The sequence below is a fragment of the Elephantulus edwardii genome, unplaced genomic scaffold, assembly GCF_000299155.1.
Source record: "Elephantulus edwardii isolate Elephantulus edwardi_28Jun2011 unplaced genomic scaffold, EleEdw1.0 scaffold00023, whole genome shotgun sequence".
Classification (NCBI taxonomy): Eukaryota; Metazoa; Chordata; class Mammalia; order Macroscelidea; family Macroscelididae; genus Elephantulus; species Elephantulus edwardii.
In genome coordinates this window covers 8,556,305-8,576,614 of record NW_006399773.1, presented here as the reverse complement: position 1 = coordinate 8,576,614, position 20,310 = coordinate 8,556,305, and the positions used below count along the sequence as shown (strand labels likewise).

Sequence of the window (20,310 nt, the reverse complement as noted above, 5' to 3'; positions counted from 1 at the left end):
AAATATAAATAATATAAATATAAATAATATAAATATAAATATACCCCCTCTTCCAAACCCAAGCCTTGAATCAATTAGAACACATGGTAACCTTATGTGTTGTAGAGTAGAACTGTTCCCTAATGTTTTGTTGGTTGCAGTCTCTTTTGAAGCAGGAGTCTGCAGAAGCGATTGTTAGGTTAGCCAGCAGCTTTTGGTTTATCAGTATATTGGAACCCACTTACACCCAGCAGAGACTTGTTATGTGCTAATTGCTATTAATGCAGCAAGATGATGTGAGTGCTACTGATGACATAAAAACAACCAACCAACCAAACCAAACCAAAACAATAAAAAAGAAGCTCATTGCTATCAAGTTAGCTCTGACTCATAATGACTCTATAGGGCATAGTAGAACTGTCCCATAGATATCCCAAGCTTGTAAATTTTCACAGAAATAGACTGCAAAATTTTTTTCCCACAAAGTTGGGAACAGTATGCTGACATTCTTGTTAGCAGGTGAGCACATTAACAACAGTGCAAACACGCATCACATTTGGGGGAGGGGGGGGACAAAAAAACCCAAAAACCAAAAACACTCCAGATGATTGCCAACAACCAACTTTGAATCACTTCTGACTCACAATGACCCTTCATTTGGGTTTCCTTACAAAGTTACATTTTTTTAATAAGAAGAGACCACTTATTGTTCTCCTAACAAAACAAGCAACAGGCTCCTTACTCAAAGTCTAAACATAAAAAAATAAAAGTAATGAAAATGTTATCAAAGTGTGTTTAAGGGATCTTTTTGGGTTGTTGATCCACAGAATAAAAAAATTAATTTTTAAGTATCACAACAGGAATAAGTGTATTGTAGCATTTCAGAACCTAGGATTTATGCCAGCATTCTTAAATAAAATATTTAGCCAACTTATCTGAAACACAGTGAAGAATTAAGTGATAAATGTTGTCTGAACTGCCAATGTAGATGTCACAAAAAACTTCTATTAAAAAGATAAAGCCTTTTTATTCCACTCATCAGAAAAGCCCTCAGGTCTTTTTATACAGAGTCATTTTATTAACTTTTTAATGCAATATTAATAAGCTCAGTTACCTGGCTGCGAACTTTTTAGAAATCCATAAATTAGGATGCTATTGGGTAGCTGAAAGCAGTATTATTTTACTGTAAAGTAGCAGTCAGTAGGGGGAAACTCTTTAAACTGAGTTGACTCAAATAGTAGAGTCACTTAAATCTGCCTAAAGAAAAAACAAAATACTTAAAGAGAATCTTTAACCATGACTGATAGTGATTCTGATAATAAGCAATCATGAGGAAATATGAGATGCTGACTATCTCATTCATATTTTTAAGAAACAGAAGTATTCTGAGAAAATTTAAAAAAATTAAATGAAAGGGGTTTTGGGGGTTTTTTGTTGTATAGAAAGCATTCAAACAATGTTTTACTTAAAACATAATTTTAAGGAATGATTTGTTTCTTTGTTTTTATAAGCACTTTTTTGGCTTCCATGTATCCAAATATTTGTTAAATATATAGTTTTTACATAATATTTTTAAATTTAAATAAACATGTTATAGAAAAAATAAAATTTATTTCAATGCAAAAAAATCTTTATTGTATAAGAAGTTCTGTTTTATAAGAACATTCTTGTAAGAATCTCATAATCATAATAATTCTCTAAGTGCCAAATAAACAACTGAAAAAAAGTTCCATGGCAGTGTCAAATAGAAACTATTTTATAAGTATTGTTACTTATCTATATAACCATGTGTAAACATAAAAATGTAAATATACCTGTATGTTTAATGCTGGATTTTGAAATAGATATCTAAATCATTAAATTTCCCAGAGTATGCTTAATATCAAAATAATCTCTACAAAATAAAGAAAAAATATAAAAGCATTGCCATTACTTGGGTAAAAGAAAAGGAGACAATTTTCATCATTTTAGTTCATGTAATACCATAGCTTAGGAACTATAAAAATATAACCTTTAAAATATGAGAAAGATAGAAAATCTTTTCTAACCATTATGTTAGGCCCAATTGAGAGGAATGATCTCCAGCTACCTTAACTAAACCACATGGCCTCGCAAATTATCAACAGCTGTGACACCAATATGAGAGTGTTTTCCGCACTGTGAGAGAGGATGACAGTGATAGTGGAGAGACTGAAGAGAGAAATCCTGAAGACAGAGCCACGGTAAGGCCAAGTTAAGAGAGGGTGAAAGTGGTAGTGGAGAGACTGAGGGGAGGAATCCTGGAAATGGAACCACATTAAAGTCAAGGTAGAGGCTTTTTTATTGGATCATTGAAGGAAAAGTTGATTTGTAACTGCTCTGAAATAAAATTTACTGGATGATTGAGGAAACTAGAGGCTTCTTGCATTGGAACCTGGACTTTCACTAATTGAATAATTGTGTCTTGTTGTTAATCTGGTTTAGGACAGCTAGGTCAAGCCTGGACTTGCATTGTGAGATATTCTTTGCCTCCTCAACCCTTCAACCCATTTTTCTAATAAAACTCTCAACTCTAAGTAAACATGTGAGGTGGTATGTCTGACTAGTCATTTGTTATTTTGGGGTTTTTTGTGTGTTTTGGTGTTTGGTTTTGTTTGTTTGTTTTTCAGTGTCTCCCCAGAAAACCTGGAGGTTTCTGTTTCTCTCTGGTTCAAGGGAATGCCCTCACCCTGACTAGTCATTTGTAAGGTGCTATGGACACTTTTGATGGGAACGGTATCTCTTTTTGAAATGGGTAGAAGTCAGACTCAGTGACCCCTACAATTGTATCTGCTTATTTCATACTGAGACAAAGTTGGTAATTCTTAAAGAATAGAAAATGCTATTTAAACTTAACACACACACACACACTGTTAAAAAATCAACAAGTTCTGTACAAGTTCTAAATGAAGAAAACATAAAAGAGATTTGCATTTTAAAAGTCAGAGAAAGGATTATGTGAATTAATGGAATAAGCTGTATTGACTTTTGTATTAAATGTCTTATTTTTATATACATAAAAATCATACAGTCCCAATATAATAATGAGTTTGTACTGGTACTTATAAAATATTTCACTGTTTCTTAGGAAACTGAAAAGTGTACTATCATTAAACACATCTTTAAGGGACATAAAATAAACTAGAATATAAGCACTTCTGTGGTAAAATATCTTTGGTGTTGCGTACCATCACATTGGAACCAGCTCATCACAGGTCCTCAAGCAGGTTTTCAGAGGAAGTTAACAACACGGGAGGAGATTCCTATAGCAGTATGAGATCTAGTGGCTTAGTGGTAAGGAATTGCACTGCCAACACAAAATTAGGTCATTCAAATCTACCAGCTGCTCCACAGAAGATGGTTAGGATGATGTCATTGCTTCGTTATTTCAGAAGAAACAAGAAATTCGATAAATACCTGTGAAAGCTCACTGGAAGGTAATATATGGGCTGGTTCCAAATCAATGGTCCACAATAACAACAATATAGCATTGTAGATAAAAATATTTTTTTCCACTGATTATTGCTAGGTCAATAAATTTTAAACATATTTGAAAAGAAATAATAAATGTCTACAGTAAACATGTGTGTTTACATAAATGGTTACATGATTGGGAAATCATTTATTATTAAGAGTATTAAGACACTAAGTTATCCTTTTGAGAAAACTAATGAAACCTAGATCTATGTCTCTTTCTTTCCATCTGAATATGTATTATTGTTGTCCATCCTTCCGTGAAGATTAATAGAAGATTATAAAAAGCAACTCCAGAAGACAAAATAAAGTATTATAATGTGCAATGACTCGCTAGGTGCCATCAAGTTGAGTAAGACTCACAATGACCTTATCAAAAATAAGTCTAAACCCTGTCCTATCCTGTGCCATCCTCATCATCTCTGACACACTTGAGCTCAGTGTTGAACTCACTGTGTCAAACCATCTCATAAAGGGTCTTTCTCTCTTTCACTGCCCTCCACTTTTCTAAGAAAGTTGTCCCTCTCCAAGAAACATGCCCAAAGTATATGAGATGAAGCTTTGCCACATTTACCTCCAAGAAACACTCATGATATATGACAGACATTTCTGTTGTTCTTTTGACAATCCATGAGATACTCAGCACTCTTACTGTAATTACTCTTTGTAATTACTTGCTATGCATAAAGGGTAACAGATGAAGAACTGATACCTTTGAATTATGGTGCTGGAGAAGAGTTTTAAATATACCTTAGACAGCCAAGAAAACAAATAGGTCTATCTTGAGGAGACTGAAACCAAGTTTCTCCTTGGAGGCTAGGATTTTGAAATTCCTTCTCACATACTTTGGACATGTGGCCAGAAGCGACCTATCCTTGGGAAAGGATATCATGCTCAGAAGAGTGGAGGGACAGCACAAGGGAAGAATGAGATGAGATGGTGGATTGACACAGTAACCTGGGCAGTGGGGATGGGTGTGTCAGAGTCAGTGACAGGAATGGCTTCAGAGAGTTGTTGTACGTAAGATTGCTATGAGTTGCAGACAACTTGATCGCTTATAACAATAACAACAACAGCTATTCGTTAAGAAACTACACATTTTGACAAAACATTGCCTCAACTTTCTCCAGTGATTGTATTGTTGTACGCCCATAAGATGGAACCACCCATAACTGATCCTCAAGGGGGTTTTCCAAGACAATACATCACATAGGAGGAGACTGCCCATCTTTCTCGTTTAGAGAAACTGGTATACTTGAATGGAGTCCTTTTCATATTAGAGTGCAACTTCTTACCAGCCCAAAGTAGATTGGCTGGTAATTTCAAACTATGGACTTTCTGGCTTGTAATCTAACACATAACTTACTATACAACTATACAGTGTTGTGCTGTAAGCCACAAACTGATCTCTCTGGTAGTTTAATTCCACCATTCACTCTGTGGGAGAAAGATGAACAAATTCTTCCTACGTGATTTGGATCCTAAGAATCCAATAGAAGGCTAGTTACGAGTTGGTTCTTACTTAATGACAATGAGGGAATGAGGGAGGGATTTTCTTCTTCTTTGTCAGTGCCTACAAGAGAGTTCTGGTGACCCAGTGGAACGGAGCTACACTGTTATCTGAAAAGCACACAGTTCAAATCCACAACCTGCTGCATAGGAGAGAGATGGACAATCTCTTGTGTGATTTACTGCATGGTCAGCTGGTCAGTTCATACTCAACAGTACATAACAACAACAATGAATGGAAGACTAAGATTAAGTATGCAAAAATACATTTACATACATATATTATTCTTTTCTGAGTCAGCAAAAGATAAAAAGAGAAACATTAATATGTAGAAGGAATATTCAATAATTAACATTAAGTTCATATTCATCAAAAGATTGGTCAAAAAGATTTTGCCACATAGTAAAAACCTAGTAATTTTGATGAATATTTTACTTTCTTGTTCTTAAGAAAAAAACAGCAAAAAATTCTTTTTAATTGGTTATTATGTGCCATTGAGTCAGAATTGACTGATAGCTGACACACTAATGAGTTTTCAAACTATAACTAATGTTGAGAAGAGTAGAAATTTCAGAACACTGAATTGGATTTATATAAGATCTATACCTAGACCAAGACGCTGTTGTTCAAAAAGAACAAGGGAATACTACTTGGTTTAAAATCAAGAAAGGTGTATTTGAGTTGCAGCCTTTCTCCATGTTCATTCAGTCTGCACACTGAACAAATTATTTGAGAGGCTGGACTTCTACGAAAAAGAATGTGATATCAGACATCAGGATTGGAAAAGATATATCAACAACCTGTGCTATGCAGATGACACAAACTTGGTTTGTCATGGTGAAGAGGGCTTGAAATGATTGCTGTGGAAGATCAAAATCTATAGCTTTCAATATGTATTACATATTAACACCAAGAATCCAAAAATTCTCCCCACTGGACTGAGAAGTAACATCATGATAGAGAAATTATTTAATTGCAAATTATTTCATCATACTTGGATTCACAATTAACACCGTTGGTACCAGCAGTCAGAAGATGAGGTTATCTTTTGTATTATTAAAGTCCAATGTCAGGGACCTGTCTAAATTATGAGGAAAATTATGTTAGTTTGAAGGATAAAGTGCACCTGATTCAGGTCATGGTCTTTTCAATAATTGGTTATGTATCTGAGAGCTGTATAATGAATTACAGTAGAAGAATTGATGCCTTTGAACTGTGGTGTTGGATAAGCCCATGGATTGAAAACAAAACAGAACAAAACAAAAAACAACAACAAACAAACAGATATGTTTTTGAGAATGTGCAGACAGAGTTTTTCTTGAAGGCAAAAATGGCAGAGCTTCATTTCATATACTTTGGTGTGTTGCTAGGAGAAGCTATTCTTTGGAGAAGGATATCATCCTTGGAAATGTGGATGGCCAGCAAAAGACAGGAAAACCTTTGCCGAGATGGATTGACACAGTGACTGTAGCACTGGCCTCAGAGGCACCAGGTATGATGAGGATGGCACAGCATAGGACAGTGTTCATATCGTTCACAGGGTTGGTATGAGTCATACCTGACTATATGGCACCTAACAACAACAACAACATCAATCACAGGGGATAAGGCTGCTCACCCTTCTCCAAGTTTTCATTCTACATGAACTGAAAAATTGGTGGAATGTACCATGACATGGGGCAATAATTCGGAGTACTCAAAGGCAAGCTAAAGGTTTTAGTAGGATTAATGAAGAAGAAATTGACCTCTATTTTATTTTTGTTTAGACAATTTATTTATTTTTGTAGAGATATTTAAAATCCTATAATTTTAAGAAAGCACTTTTATCAATATACCTCCTTTTCCTTAGAGAGTAATTCCCTATATATTCAATGCAGAAAAGATGGCAGTATTTAATTATTTTACTAAGACTCATTCTCCCTGATCAGTGAGTAGACATTTGCCTTATATTCCCTCTCTCTCTTCCTTGCAAAACTGAGAGCAGTTAGTTCTAGTCAATTTTTAAGAGTTCTGATCAGCTAATATATATTGAAAGTACTGTGTATTCAGTTTCATTGAGGTTTCTGTACATTGAAACAGAAGATCTTCCTAGTGCATATTCTCTTTGATTAAGGTGTCCACTCATTGGAACAGAAGATCTTCCTTAGAGAGACATTCTGTGACCAGTCTAAAGTAGTGCCTGCTCTTTCCCATCATCCTCTGCTTTGTTTCCTCTTATAGCACTTTTCTTTTCCCACCAATGTTTTGTCTTGTTATCTGTGTGTGAGCAGTGATGTTTCATCTTCTCCACTGTGTCCTAGGGGTTTGGAATCTAGTAGGTACTAGGTAAATATTTGTTAATTGAAACATGGAAGGTTTAAATGGCTGGACAACTATTTTCCTTCATCCATTCATGGAAAACATAATGGAAATGGTTTCATCTAAGATGGAAACTGGACATTATCTCTAACAAAAAAAAGGCAAAGTAAGAAAACTTTCTTCCCAGATGATTGACTTTTTATTTACTTTTTATCTTCATTTTTAAATCAAGTACGTGGTAGCCAGAAACTTGTATAAAGTCCTTGAATGCAGACTCTTTGGAGGTCCTATAAGCAAGAATACAGGTTAAAGCATAAGTATCTCACGTGATTATAAAGATATATATATTTTAAATTATGTAAATACCACTGTTTCACTTCATTTTTACTGTGGGTTGTGGGCAAGTATGGATTTCCCCCAAAATATCTTTTATGGGCCTGTATTTTAAAAGACAATTCTCTGTCTGACAATCAAATGGGCTCTTGGCTGACATGATATTATTTGGGATTTTAAGTTTCTTCTATAACATTGTGCAAACTGATGACTTTGAACTGGTAATCTTCAACAATATAATTCAAGTTCAAAGCAAAAAGACTCAAGTGGAACCAGAGTGATTGAATGGAGTTACTGAGGCAGACATATAGAGTTGTGTTTGAAAGGGCAAAGATGAAAGAATCAGCTTTGTTCTTCTTTTTTATAGTGCTTTTCTTTAGAAGAGTCATACAGTACATTAAAATTATTTTCCCTACCTCAGTGTAAACTCTCTGGCTTTTCTAACACAGAATTGTAAGTGAATCATTTTCTTGAAGTCATATAGTGAATACTACTGCACTAAATGCTTTAAAACATTATCCAGTCATTGGATTTCTATATGACAGTATGTACTTTGCAAGTTATTGATACTGTAGCTTGTCCACTTCAAGACAAGGAAGTAAAAATCAGGTCAAAATTGCTAAGCTCACTAAGCTATTTGACTTTCCATGTTTTCCCTTGAACAAGAGTGATATTGACACATGAGCTAAGAGAAAACTTCAAGATAAAAGGATCTGGCCTGCATTCAGAATATATAAAAATACCAAAGGTTATTCCTGAAGTTAGACAGTATCTTATTTTAAAACAAATAAAAATCCAAATATATAAAATTATAAAACATAAATTCTCTGTGATAAAATGGTTCAATATAAAAATACTCAAAATGTTTCTTTTATAGTCAAGATGAAATCTTTATATTTTCCTTCACCACCTTGTTACATTCTTGTGTTTATTACTGTTGTTGTTAAGTGCTGTCCAGTAGAACCATCTCAGAACTGACTCTCCAGTAGGTTTTCAGAGGCTGTAAATCACTAAGGATTTTTCCTCTTTCTTCTGCAGGACAGTTGGTGGATTCAAATTATGTGCCTTTGGGTTGATAGTGAGATTCCTTACGAACTAGGCCATCTGAGCTCCCTATGATTGTTAGTCACACATACTGAACATATAAGAGGGTGTTTTTTATTTCATTTTTTTTTCTCATTTAAAAGAAGTAAAACTGACCAGAAACATGGCTGCCTAATTAAAACCATTAACAAATCTATCTCTGTAACTAGAACTATTAACTAGAAGACAATAGAAATGGTAGCATGAAAAATGGCTTTCGTTCACTTTCATCTGTACATTTGAGTATTTACTGTCTAAGGAAACAATCACGGAGAGTATGATCTTGACAGACCATTGACTATTTGTATTTCCTTAACCAAACTTGACTCAGGGAGCTCTGGTGATATAGTCCATATGGAGCAGCCCTGCTAATCCAAAAGAGGTGTGCCTCTGGTGATTACAGTCTACCAGCAGCTTTATGAGATAAAGATGCACAGTCTTCTCTCATGTGATTTTTTTGCCTCACAAAAATTCACTGGATGGTCAGCTCTTAGCCAGTTCTCACTTGAGGAAGATTAATTTTTGAGAGCTTAAGTTTCCTTTGACTATCAAAATGTCAAGCACAAGGTGATGCTACAGCAATATGGTGCAATGTACATTTTATTTTCTTCACTTTGTCTACAATACTTATTTGAAATATCCTGATTTCACCTTTTTGTGCATGCATTCATTTTTACTAAATGGGGATGCACATATGCCCTGCCGCTATCCTCCTCTTATTTGTGTATAGATGGCACTTGCTGAAAGTGAGGAGGACGTGAGACATTTGCTGTGGAGGATTGAGGACTGCAGCCTTCATTGCTCCTTAGTACTCTGAAGTGTCTCTTTGAGTTTAAGTTGATATGACTAATTCTAAATCCTAGATGATAAATTGAGAAAGGGAATCTATGGCAGGAGCCCATCCGATGCTGTTGTTGCCATTTAACAGTGAGAGTTCAAACTAAAGAAAGCACTGCTCTATAGAGAAAGATGGGACAATCTGCTCTTTTAAAGACTGACAGCCTTGGATATCCTATACAAGAATACTAGTCTGCCCTCAGTAACTATGGTAAGGATAGACTAAGGCAACACTCCTTAAATAAACATGTTGTTGCTTTTATAAGGTGCTCTTGAGTCAGAAGCAATTCACAAATGACTTCTCAGTTCATTTTCAGAAGTTAGATATCACGCAGAAGGAGAGTGTTCATCTTCCTCTTGTAGAGAAGCTGGTGGATTTGAACCATCTGTCTATAATAGATTGGCAGTATAACTCCTTAGACATTAGGCCTCTAGAACTCCCTTGAAACAATATTGGTTAGAGATAAAGATAATGGTAACAAGATAAAAGCAATATAACCAATATTTTATACATGTAGAATTTGTGGAATGGTTCTATGTTTTACTGTGTATATTTTTGCAAAAGTTAAAATAAAATGAGTTTCATCTATGAACAGTAGAGTAATATTTGAATAATAAAATTTAACCATACAGAAATAAACTTTATTTTATACCTATTCAATGCATCTACCTTATTATATTCACAACCTGTCTCTCAATGTTGCTCTAATACTTAAAAGTTTTTTAGTGCAGGTTCCAGGCTAAAACAGAATGTTATGGACTATAGTCTTCAATATGGATTGAAGTGTAACATCAAGAAGAAGATTCTCACCAGTGAGCCAACTGGCAGCACCATGATGGATGGAGAAGAGATTGAGATTGTTAACAATTTCAGCTTGTGTGGCTTCGCAAGCAACAATCTTGGCACTAGCAGTCAGGAAATCAAAAGATTAATCACACGGCAGAAGAAAGCTGGAAGGGACCTCTCCACAGTGCTAAAGGACAACAGTGTCGGTCTAGAGACCAAGATGTGGCTGATCCAGGCCATGGTCTTTGCAATTACTTGTTATTGATCAGAGATCCAGACAATGATTAAGGATGACTGAAGATGAACTGATGCCTTTTTGAGTTGTGATACTACAGAAGAGTCTTGATCATACCATGGACCACCAGGAGAACAAATAGATCTGTCTTGGAGAGGATGAAACTAAGTTTGTCCTTGGAGGCTAGGATTTTGAGGTCTATCTTACACACTTTGGGCACATGGCCAGAAGGGATCAGTGGAAGGGTGGAGGGATAGCACAGGAGAGGACGATCCCAGATGAGATAGATTGACAGTTACTGTGGCATTGGAATTAGGTTTCTTACAATTAGTAAGAATGGCTCAGAATAGGGACAGAGTTCAGAGCTATTGTACATAGGGTCACAATGAGTCACCGGCAACTTGATGGCACAATAACATCTGCTATAAAATGTATATTGTTTAATTATTTTCCTAATCTAGAATTCTTACTTGATAAAGAAGAAAATGATATTGAGTTATCAAATTTGTAAAGCATATAAAATTTAAAAAATAAAGGTGTAAAATGAGATTAAATTGTGGAATTGAAAAGTAGATATGCAAAAGGATTACATAGTATAGAGGGGCTTCAGGGCTTTTGTTCATAGGGTTTCTATGAGTCGTGCTTGACTTGAGGGCAATTAACAGCAACAGCAATGATGTTCAAAAGCATTTTTTTAAGAATAACTTGTACAGAAGTAAAATGTTTAACAGGGAGACTTTTTTGACATTTATTTTTAGTTTGAATTTGTTTTGTGGTACTGCAGAACCCTCTGTCTCAATGAATAGTGATTTAACCATGAGCACAAATTATTATCTAGAAATAATACTTATTATAAAATTTTAAACTATTACTTACATCAACATTTATTTAGCACTTAAACTTTGGATATGCATCCACTTTCTAAACAACATGCCTCTGGAGACTATGAACTTTGCTAAATGAGTTCTAGAAAGGCCTCAGGACTTTTGTTCATAGGTTCACTATGAATCATGCTTAACTCGACAGCAATCAACAAAAAACAACATTACTTCCCAAAGAGAAAATGAATACTTTTTCCCATTTTATTGATAATAGAATATAAGAATTTGAGTATCTAATGATCTTGATAAAAATTATAATGCACTCACAGTTGTGTTTTGACATTTTCAATGAGAAAAATGCAGTGCTCTATAAAGCATTTTAAATTGTTCATTGTGAGAGGATTGATCAGAAAATATCTGCATAAGACAAAACTGTGGAGATAATAAGGATCGTTTTTGAAGTATTTATATTCCAACAAATGCACATTAGCATGCTCTTAGTAAATGTACACATAAGTATAAATCTTTATTTTTAAATTGTTTACATCTAATATAGAAGTTCATTGCTTGCTTGTCATTTTGTTGCTGCTGATAAAACAGAAATAGTTTTCTTTTATGTGAAATAAAATAATAAGCAATTAAAGCTGCAGCTAGACTCCCACATCCCACAGATACTGGGACTTTTGGATCTTCAGCATTTTTATTATCGTCTCTTGCTATTCTGGAAGAATGAAAGAACTACAACTTCCAATCCATTGAAACTTTTATAACTGTCCCTCAGCAGGTAGAGTGGAATTCGTTGAGTTAGTGTGACCACAGTGTAAGAGTGTAAACAATGTATCTTTATCTAGTTGAGTAGCTCTTCATGAATTTTGCTCTTGTTGTTGAATCATCTTTTGATAGGTATAGCATTATGTATATATGCCATTATCTACAAGTGGATGTTTATATCTATGACCCACATTAATGCTGTTTGTTTTTAAAAAACATTTTAAAAAGTTATGCTTCAAGACCTAACTAAGAAACAGAAGATCTAATTCTTTTAAAACTTTTAAATTTTTAAACTTTTACATTAAATAGAAATATATTTTATATAGTAAAATAAAAAATGTCAAAAACAATTTAAAATAATTAGTCCTATCAAACAAGGGGATAGGCAGATGATACCATCCTGCTTGCTGAAACTGAGGAGGAACTTAAACACTTGTTGCAGAAGATCAAGGACTGTCGCCTTTTATGTGGATTGAAGTTCAACATTAAGAGAGCCAAGATTCTCACCACTGGGCCAAATGGTAGCATTATGATAGATGGTAAAGAGGTTGAGATTGTTAACAGATTTAGTTTGCTTGGCTCCACAATCAACACTTTTGGTACCAGCAGCTACAAAATCAAGAGATTAATTGTATTGGGAAAGTCATATGTCAGGGACTTCTCCAGTGTCCTGAAGAGCAACAACATCAGTCTGGAGAATATGGTGCACCTGATCCAGGCCATAGTCTTTGCAATTGCTTGCTATGCAATTGCTTGGGATGATAGAAAGAGAATTGATGTCTTTGAGCTGTGGTGCTGGAAGAGTGTTGAGTATACCATGGACTGCCAGGAGAACAAATAGGTTCATCCTAGAGAGAGTGAAACTAGGCTGTTCCTTGGAGGCAAGGATTCTGAGGCTTCATCTGTTATATTTTGGTCATGTTTCAAGGAGGAACTGGTCCTAGGAGAGGGACATCATGCTTTGAAGGGTGAAGGTAAGGAGAAAGAAAGGGAGACCATCGGTGAGCTGGACTGATACAGTGATTGGGGAATGACAGTAGGTGTGTCAGAGATAGCAAAGTTGGCACAGGATAGGACAGGTTTCAGGGCTGATCTACATAGGGTCACTATCAGTCACAAGCAACTTGATGGCTCATAACAACAACAACATCAAACAAGCGAAATGCTCTTATACAAAGAAGTGGGAGGACTTGAAAGCATAATTGAATTCAGTAGGAATTATCCATAGGTAGATGTGGTGACTTAGTGATCAAGTATTGTGCTGCCAATGCACGGGTACTTGGTTTGAATCAACTAGCCACTCCCTAGGAAAAAATGGGCAATCTTCTCCTGTGCAATTGACTCCCTCTGGAAACTCACTGGATGGTGAGCTACAGGCCAGTTCTGACTCAATATTACACAACAACAATAGTACTTATCCATAATGAAAATAGACTACTTTGGGGTAGACTTAGTGGTATAGTGGTAAGACGATATGCTGTCAGCCCAAAGGCATGCAATTTGAACCTACCATCTGTTCCATGGAAGAATGACTGCCAATTTCCTTCTATTCGGTTTACTGCCTCTAAAAATCATGTCACTTATTAATTGATTCCCTCTCAATGACACACAGCAATAACATATTTGAATAATTTCTAAGAAGTAAAGAGATATTTTCCATGATGATTCTTACTATTTTCCCATAATGATTCTTACTATACTCTTTTACCAGCATTTAACATACAACAAGGAAACTCTGGTGCTAAAGTGGTAAAAAACTGTCCTGCAATCCCAAAGGCATGTTGTTTGCATCCAGTAGCTGCTTTGTGGAGGCAGGATGGACAATTTCTTGTGAGGTTTACTGCCTCTGAAAATCCACTGTAAGGACCTATGCATCAGTTCAACTTAATAGCACTCAATACCATATAATATAATGCCTGGATCACAACATATTGTGGCTAAAATTGAGAAGAATGAGAATCCAAGAATACCTGAATATGCTCATGTGAACCCTTTGCTTGGATCAGGAAACAGTTGACAGAACAGAGTAAGGAAACACTGCATAAAATATCAGAAAAGAAGTGCATCAGGAGTGAATCCTTTCCTCATACCTTTACCATCTACATGTGGAATAGATTATTCATGAGACTGGACTTTGTTAGGAGTAATGTGAAATCAAGATTAGAGGAAGACCTCATCAACAACCTGCATTATGCAGATGACAAAACCTTATTCAACAAAACTAAAGGAGACTTGAAGCATTTGTTGTAGAAGGGTGAGGACTGCAGTCTTCAATATGGATTGAAGCTCAACATCAAGAAAACAAAGATTCTCACCCCTGGGTCAATTGGTAACTCTATGATAGATAGAGAAGAGACAGATTACTAACAATTTCAGCTTTTGATTCCACAATCAACACTGTTAGCACCAACAGTTACGATGTCAATAGATGAATTGTGTTTGGAAAATATGCTGTCAGGGACCTCTCCAGAGTATTGAAGAGCAACAATGTCAGTCTAGAGACTAAGGTGCACCTAATCCAGGCCATTGTCTTTTCAATCACTTGCTATGCATCAGAGAGCTGGACAATGACTAAGAATTACAGAAGAAGAATTGATGCCTTTGGGTTATAGTGCAAGAGAAGAGTATTAACATAACATGGATTGAGGAGAGGACAAACAATTACATCCTGGAGAGGGTGAAACCAAATTGTTCTTTGAAGGCAAGGATTTTTGAGGCCCCCTTTAACATATTTTGCGCATATTGTCAGGGGAGACCAGTCCTTGGAGAAGGACATCATGCCTGGAAGTGTGGAGGGATAGCACAGGAAAGGAAGACCCTGGATGAGACAATTTGACACACTAACTAGGGTAATAGGGGTATGTAGTTCAGAGAAAGTGATAGGGCTCAAGATAGGGCAGGGTTCAGCACTATTGTGCATCAGTTCTCCGTGAGTTGTATTCAACTTGATGGCACACAACACCATGTTGAGAATTTCTGCCATTTCAGTCTTGATATTCTACATTGTTTTTCCATATTTTTCTGTTGTTTCTAGTAATGTATTGGCTGTATATTCTCTGTTCCACGATGACTTTTTTCTTTTTTTTTCTTTTATTGTTACTTTTTACTTATGGCTTCCTCTTTTTCTTAGAGCGTTTGTAACTTCGTCAGTACCAGTTCTTGAATCTCCACTGTGGCATCGTTCTTCTGCTTTCCTATCTCTGAGGTATCATTGGGTCCTTGTCCTGGTCTGTTTTTTTAGAAGTAAGAATGTTTTCATTTTCAGAACACTGGACTTCACTGCCTGTCTCCTTGACATTATGTATACTAGATGGAAGAGAGGAGGGGAAAGGCTGTTTCTTCCCTGAGTAGATGAAGCCTCTTAGAGGAGCTGGGAACTTCCCAGGGATGCTTCCTGAGATCCTTCCCTCCACAAGTTTCCCCAAGACAACAGGCACCAGTGTCTTCTCCAGAGGCTGGGTGGGAGGGAGCACCTCCACCTTATCTTGCAGAATTTCTGTAGGGAGCTTCAAACTTTTGGGGAATGCCACCACCAGAACTATTCCTTCTCCATGTGTCCATTGTTGTGATGTACCCATGTACTCTCATGTGATTGAGTGAAGGGAGGAGAGGAGGACACTTCAAGCTTAGCTGACTGACTCTCTGGAGGCGAGAAAGGGGCTGGGAGCTTTCTGTGAACTCAGCCATCAAGAATCCTCCCTCAGGATTACCTATCAAAAGTTCAATTCTATTATTTGATTGAAAAACAAATCTTTAAGAAATGAACTTTTTTTTATTTTGAAAAGGTCTCATTCATCAATTTTATCCTCTAATGGTTTTGCAGTTTTGGCTACATTTGCAAGAGTAATTATGCCATAAGTTAGGGATTCTAAATTTGGTCCCATTTTGTTTTTATGATCCTTATGGTTTTGAGATTTATCCATGTCTAATCCATATTGAGTTGATTTTTGTGTGTGATGTAGGATGTGAATGTTATTGCAATTTTCTGCAGCTAAATGTTTAGTTGGTATTTCCTCAAAAACTTAAACATAGAAATCTCATATGACTCAATTATTCCACTGCTAGGAAGATACATAAAGGAAATCATAACTGAGACATACCTATGTTCACAGCAGAAAAATAAGAAAAGCCTGAATGCCAACAACAAAAGAATGGATTGAGAAATTGTAGTACATTGGTACAATGGAATTTGGTGCAGACCTAAGGAATAATGATTTTGTAAAATAACATGGGGATTTGAGAGCATCAGTCTCATCGGGATAAATATTGCATAAAACCAATATTGTAAAAAACGGCAATTGAGTAAGATATATAAATATACAAAATAAGAAGGAGAGGGGGTAAGAAAAGGGAGAAAGAAGGGAAATCAAGAGGATAGCAGTGATTTTTGGGTAGATGGGAGTGGTGAAGGCATAGGTAAGATGCTATAGGGATTTGAAAACCTGAAGTGATAATTGCTGCTGTCATTGGTCGCCATCAAGCATGAGTCACAGCGATCCTATGAACAAACGTCTTGGAGCCTTTCTATAAGTATCGTCATTTCCCAAAGGTCATAGAATTTCCAGAGGCATGTTGTTTAGGAAGTGGAAGCCACTCCTGCTTCCAAGAAGTGATAATAGGCATAGATTAATAGTAATTAATTATATAAAATACAAAGTATATGAATGTGTAAAACACAATGTACATTAATGAAACACAATATCTATGAATGATTTTATAAAACAAAATGTCCATAAATGAAATGCAACATATATGAATAATTGACCATTTATTAACTTTCCAAGACTTTAAATTACATGTAATAAGATTTCCCTCTCTTTTTTCATGGAGAATGGTTGGTGGATTTGAACCAGAAAAGTGAGGTCACAGAGTTAGTATTACAACTGTCTTTGAAATACTGTTATTGTTGTTAAGTTTCATTGAGTTGAGCATGACTTTGAGCAACCCTATGAACAACAGATTGAGTATGAAAGCCTCAGCCTTCATAACTTCGAGATTGAGTATTATCTGCCTGACTATGCTTCCCGGCTATACTTAAAAGAATTACAATAGAAGGTTTTGAACAGAGAAGTGGGAAATGAGGAACAAAACTTAAAATCATAAGAGCCTCAGGCTTTCTGGCCAGAACCCCAGAGACAATGGTCCTTATCATCTTTCCACCCTGAGACTCATTTGACCTTAATGGTTAATTTTCAGCCAAACAATAGTCAAGTTAGTATCTTAAAGTTAAAAATAAAGTTAAAAAGATTGGAAGGGTTATAAAAGAGGGAAAACTGGAAATGAGAAATACCTACAAGGAATGGCATCTCTGATGCTACTTTGTGGAGATATAACTGTGGTGTTTGTCTAAAGTTGGCTTTTATTAGCCATTACCTTAGCCCCTCTGGTTTTCAGCTACCTGTAAGCTGCAAACACATGGTCTTGCAAATTTTCAACAGCGGTTGGACTAGTATAAGAGAAAGAATCCTTCCCACACTGAGCAGCAAGATTTGAGGGAGACTGGAGCAAGACTTGGGTGGGAGTGAAACACTGGTGATGTGGAAAAACTGGTAAGATGTAATCAGAGTAGCTGTGAGAAATGCTACAGTTAAAGGTTGTTAAGTTTTTGCTTGAAGATTGAAGGAGAAACTGATTTAAACTTCTGTGACGCAAACCTTGCCAGATGATTTGGTGACTGCTAAATTGAAACTAGGACCTTGCTGGATGATTTGGTTTTGACTGCTGAACTGAAACCAGGGCTTTAACTAGTTAAGTAATTGTGTTTTGCTGCTAAACTGGCTTGAGACTGTTTGACTAACCCTGGACCTGTACTGTGAGATATTCTTCACCTCTCCCACTCCCCAAATTATTTCCCTTAAAAAAACACAAAAACCAAAACCCCATTTTTGGTACCACAACTATATGTCCTATTTTCTGTTCCTTTAGCAGTAACCAATATTACAAAACAAAATGTATGTGAACTGTTAAATGGAAAATGAATTTTTTCTGCAAACATTCACTTCCAGTGTGTATGAATTATTCAGTTGAAAACAGCTTCATTGTAAGCCTTCACTCAATTTAAAATAGAAACTTTTAAAAATTAGACTGAGCTTATTGCTTACAGAAATGCTAGTTGTTTTAACCTTTTTTTTCAGTATCTCTATTTCCTATGTGTTATGACAGCCTAAGAAACAATATTATTCCTTAAAAGGGAAAATACATTTTAATACAGAATCTGAGCACCGAGCAGTATCAACCCTAGGACATATTTGGGAAAAAGTAATAAAACGTATCTTGAGTTAAAAATATTTAAAGATGTGTTATGTGAAGGCATTGAAATAATTTGACACCAAAAATAGAACATATTTTGAGACTGTTTCCAAATTGTAGGATGAATTTCTCTAAGATTTTCTCTTTTGGGGAGAAAATAAAGCCAAATATGTAAGATTCTATTTTGTTGTATAGATGCTTTGAGATCAGACCTTCTTTTAAAAATATTATATTTTAAAATAGCACCCTGTCTCTTCATTATTTTTTTATATACAAACTGCTTTTTAGTCTAGTTTCAGATCCTAGCTACCCCCCGTAAAATACGAAGTAATATTCCAAGTTGTGCTATCCTCACAATTGCTGTAATATCTGAGCCTACCTTTGCATTATTGCGTCAGTCTTTGCTATTAACACCTTTTGCTCAGATATGCCACCAAAAGTTCATCTGAAAAAGCTTCAATACTTTCTGGCCCTCTGATGTTTCTATTTATATAATTTTGCATATGCTGTAAGTATATTTGGGCTTTGCAGGTCAAGTAGTAAGAAACTTCACTGCCAACTGAAAGGCACACATTTTTAATCCACCAGCTGCTCCAGGGAAGAAAGATGGACACTCTCCTCCCATGTAATTACTGCCCCTGAAAACCCACTGGAAGTTCAGATGGGAATCTGTTCTGACTCACTTGTACATAACAACTATATCATAAGCATATCTAGTTATGTCATTAGTACGCACAAACCGGCAAATAATAAATTTTTACATATTATTTACCTTGTTTACTTACTCCAGGAATGTAAGAATCACATTAAAACATGAAAGACTATAAATACTCATGGGGCTTTTTCTAATGACTATATAAAAATGAGAATAAGCCCTTAAAATGTTTGTGTGTTTAGTTTTTAAATGAATCATTCCCTTTTTGAGAAATATATTGGTAAGCAAAATTAAGTTTCTAACTGACCACTATTACAGGTATTTTACTCTTTTTCAAGTGACACTTACTTAAGTTTCTGTGTGAGTTTCCTTAAAAGTTTTTTTTTAAAAAAAGACATTCTCTTTAAGAGAATACTCAGCAAATATTAGGTTGGCACATTAGTATATTTTAAATAAAATAGAAAACTAGTTCTGAGTATAACCACCAAATTATTTGAAAGTATTTAAATTTCTCTTTTCATTTCATATGACTTCTCATGTACATAATGCATAAGAAATTGATAAAATATTTAGAAATAAACTAAAATCAGGAACTACAAAATTAAAACAAGACATGTCCTTCTTATATTCCCTTTAATTTTAAATCATCATGGGGTTACTAAGTTTATATGGCATGTGAATAGTCACAATTACAATACTAAAATTTTGTAATGACATGACATCTAATGTGTGCTGCGTACAGGTCTAGAATCAGGTACCTTTGTTGTTATCCATTCCTCCTACAGCATACAGAGTTCCAACTGTCGATTTTCTAGGTTTAGTTCTGGGACTTTGCATTAAAGTTCTTCTTTCTGGCAACAGATGGTATTTCATTGCTTCCAGAATCAGCTTTTGACATTCCAAATCATTCTTAAATAATGCATGGTTCTCTAGATCAGCCAATATCTGTGAACAACATATAATCACTGTTAGTACCTTTTAAAGGTGTTCATATCCTATCAGCACTAAAAATGAAAAGTTGAAAGCCTAGGACACTCTTATACTAAAGAGAGCCATAATTTCATAAGCACTTATAATTATACAAGTAAATAAATGTGATTACAATGAATGGCCTCTAAAAAAACAGAATAGAAATTGTTGTTCATGGAGTATTATCTTGTATCTTTGTTGTTGTTGTTATGTGCCGTCGAGTCGTTTCCGACTCATAGCGACCCTATGCACAACAGCCCTAAACCCTGCTCTATCCTGCGCCAACCGCAC

The 20,310-nt window shown here is 35.5% G+C and overlaps 1 protein-coding gene across 2 annotated transcripts in view; it reads right to left on the bottom strand.

The window, feature by feature from the left end:
* The window catches only part of KLHL1 (kelch-like family member 1), a 544,822-nt gene that overhangs the window by 130,573 nt on the left and 393,939 nt on the right, over nucleotides 1-20,310 (bottom strand). For both annotated transcript variants that reach the window (XM_006882715.1, XM_006882714.1), the window contains one exon: nucleotides 19,809-19,995. In XM_006882715.1, coding sequence (XP_006882777.1) covers nucleotides 19,809-19,995 — 187 coding nt within the window. The remainder of the gene's footprint in view (nucleotides 1-19,808; nucleotides 19,996-20,310) is intronic.